Here is a 2,146-nt window from a genome sequence, read left to right as displayed (position 1 = left end):
CCTCTCTGAAAACTGGTAAGCTTTATTTATTTATTTATTTATTTTTTGAGTTAGAGTCTCACTCTGTCGCCCAGACTGAGTACAGTGGCCGCTCCCAGCCACCACAGTCTCGACCTGCTGGGCTCCGGCGATCCTTCCGCCTCAGCCTTCCAAGTAGTCAGAACTACAGGCATGCGCTACCACGCCCGACTGATTTTTTGATTTATTGTAGAGATGAGGTCTTGCTGCCCAGGCGGGTCTCGAACCCGCGGGCTCAGGCAATCCACTCACCTCAGCCTCCCAAAGGCGCGGGATTACAGGCTGAGCCACGGAGCCCGGCTAAACTGGTAAGCTTTATAAATGAGAGTTCAGAAATCTAGACAAAAGCAGTTTGTTGTACAGAAGTTTGAAAGCGTTGATCAATATTATACACAATGGGTACCAACTGAAAGACTTATCTTAGAAATGGGAACTACTGCTAAGGTGTCTCAGACTGCTAATTTTAAAAGAAAAATGGACCCGCTGAGATAGATGGTCCCTGCTTTATTCGGTTAAAGGAGCCTTAACAGTAGAGACTCTCAGGATTTTTAGCTGTTCACAAGAAAGTAGGATAACCAAGGAAGAGGTTCTCACCCAAAACACCATATTAATGAGGCCAAACCCCACTGGGCTGGGGGAGAAAACCTGTTCTTGTTTTTCACAGGACAATATTGCAAAATCAATTTAACTCCTTTGTTAGGTTCAAGAAAAGGAACTTCTTTGGAGGATTTAGAGATAATGCATAAAAACTTTGAAAGCTACAGTGGGTCATTTTTCCTCAGTAGTTATGTAATTTTTTTCTAGGAATTAACATGTAATTTTAATCCCCCTTGTAGGGGCACTTACTTTTGTATATCTCATCTAACCCCCCCCAAAACACACTTAATGTAGGACAGCAATTCTAAGAATGAAATCATGATAGTTCAGTATTTTATGATTCTTGAATTGTTGTCATTATATTTTTATTAATTACAGAAAAAAATCCTTCAATAAAATTAATCAATTTGGATATACTTTGTCAGTGACAAAATTTTAAAAAATTGATTATTTTTCTTAGAATGCATTCTAAGTATTCTAAGCATTAAGTATTCAACCTAAATGAAGCCTCAAGTCATACAATTTTCTCTACATATATATATGACAAAATGAGGAATATACAGTCTTGCAGGTAAACATACAGGAAGAAGAGATCATTCACAAGTAACTAAAAGGTACTGCAGACAGATATTATTTCCTACTCCACGTAGGCTTCTTACAAATACTTACAAAAGGTACACTCTCATAGACCAAGCAACAACCAACATTATCTTTAATCCAAAAAAAATTTTTTTTCAATTATAGGAAAGGCTTCATTATAGTTTGAAAGATTAATATTTTCAAGAGAAAGGCACCAAATCATTATTTTCAGTTTTTTTTTTTTTGTGCATATGGCACAAAGAAAATCTGTCAAGTTCCCACTCTGGAGTTTTTACAACCTCTCATCTTGGATCTGTGTGGCTTCTTGGGTGAGGTATCCTGGCTTCAGAGTTTAAAGCATTTCTCATTGTATCTATGAATAGTCACACAGCCATGATAGGACACTGGCCGGGGCATTGCAGCTACCCCTGTGATGATACTTGTTGCAGGATCGTAACAGAGAATAGTGTCTGTGGCTTCTCCATTTTCCCGTCTTCCACCCAGGATATATATTTTACCATTACACACAGACATACCACAGTTTTCCTGTTTAACAAAATACATTTAAAAAAAAGAATTAACTATTGAAAATAAGGAATTTTGGTAACAAACAGCAAAGTAAAACTTTAACAGCCAAAAAAAAGAGACATGACATAAGCTTATCTCCCTTTTGCTCAACTCCTGTGTGTGAGTGCTGGATAATTCTGCATGGATGAAGTGAGTGTTAAGATAGATTATATATTAGTAACTGGGGCCAAGGTGAGGAAGGAAGGGAGCAGTGTGGTAGACTGGCAGAAGGGTTTTAACGTAACAGTAGTTAAACAAAAACATCTTTGAAGAGCATGGTTTGCTTCTCCTATTAAAGGAAGGTTCTTTTTTGTTTGTCTGTTTGTTGTTTTTTTTTTGAGTTGGAGTCTCACTCAGTCACCCAGACTGGAGTGCAGTGGCCGCT

The 2,146-nt window shown here is 38.1% G+C and overlaps 1 protein-coding gene across 3 annotated transcripts in view; it reads right to left on the bottom strand.

The window, feature by feature from the left end:
• Positions 1-257: 257 nt before the first annotated feature.
• KLHL24 (kelch like family member 24) overlaps positions 258-2,146 on the bottom strand; it is a 39,302-nt gene continuing 37,413 nt past the window's right edge. For all 3 annotated transcript variants that reach the window (XM_021718882.1, XM_021718883.1, XM_008070690.2), the window contains one exon: positions 258-1,740. In XM_021718882.1, coding sequence (XP_021574557.1) covers positions 1,540-1,740 — 201 coding nt within the window. In that variant the 3' untranslated portion in view covers positions 258-1,539. The remainder of the gene's footprint in view (positions 1,741-2,146) is intronic.

Source organism: Carlito syrichta, unplaced genomic scaffold, assembly GCF_000164805.1.
Source record: "Carlito syrichta isolate Samal-C Ts95f unplaced genomic scaffold, Tarsius_syrichta-2.0.1 Scaffold313936, whole genome shotgun sequence".
Taxonomy (NCBI): Eukaryota; Metazoa; Chordata; class Mammalia; order Primates; family Tarsiidae; genus Carlito; species Carlito syrichta.
This window is presented reverse-complemented; position numbering and strand designations above follow the sequence as displayed.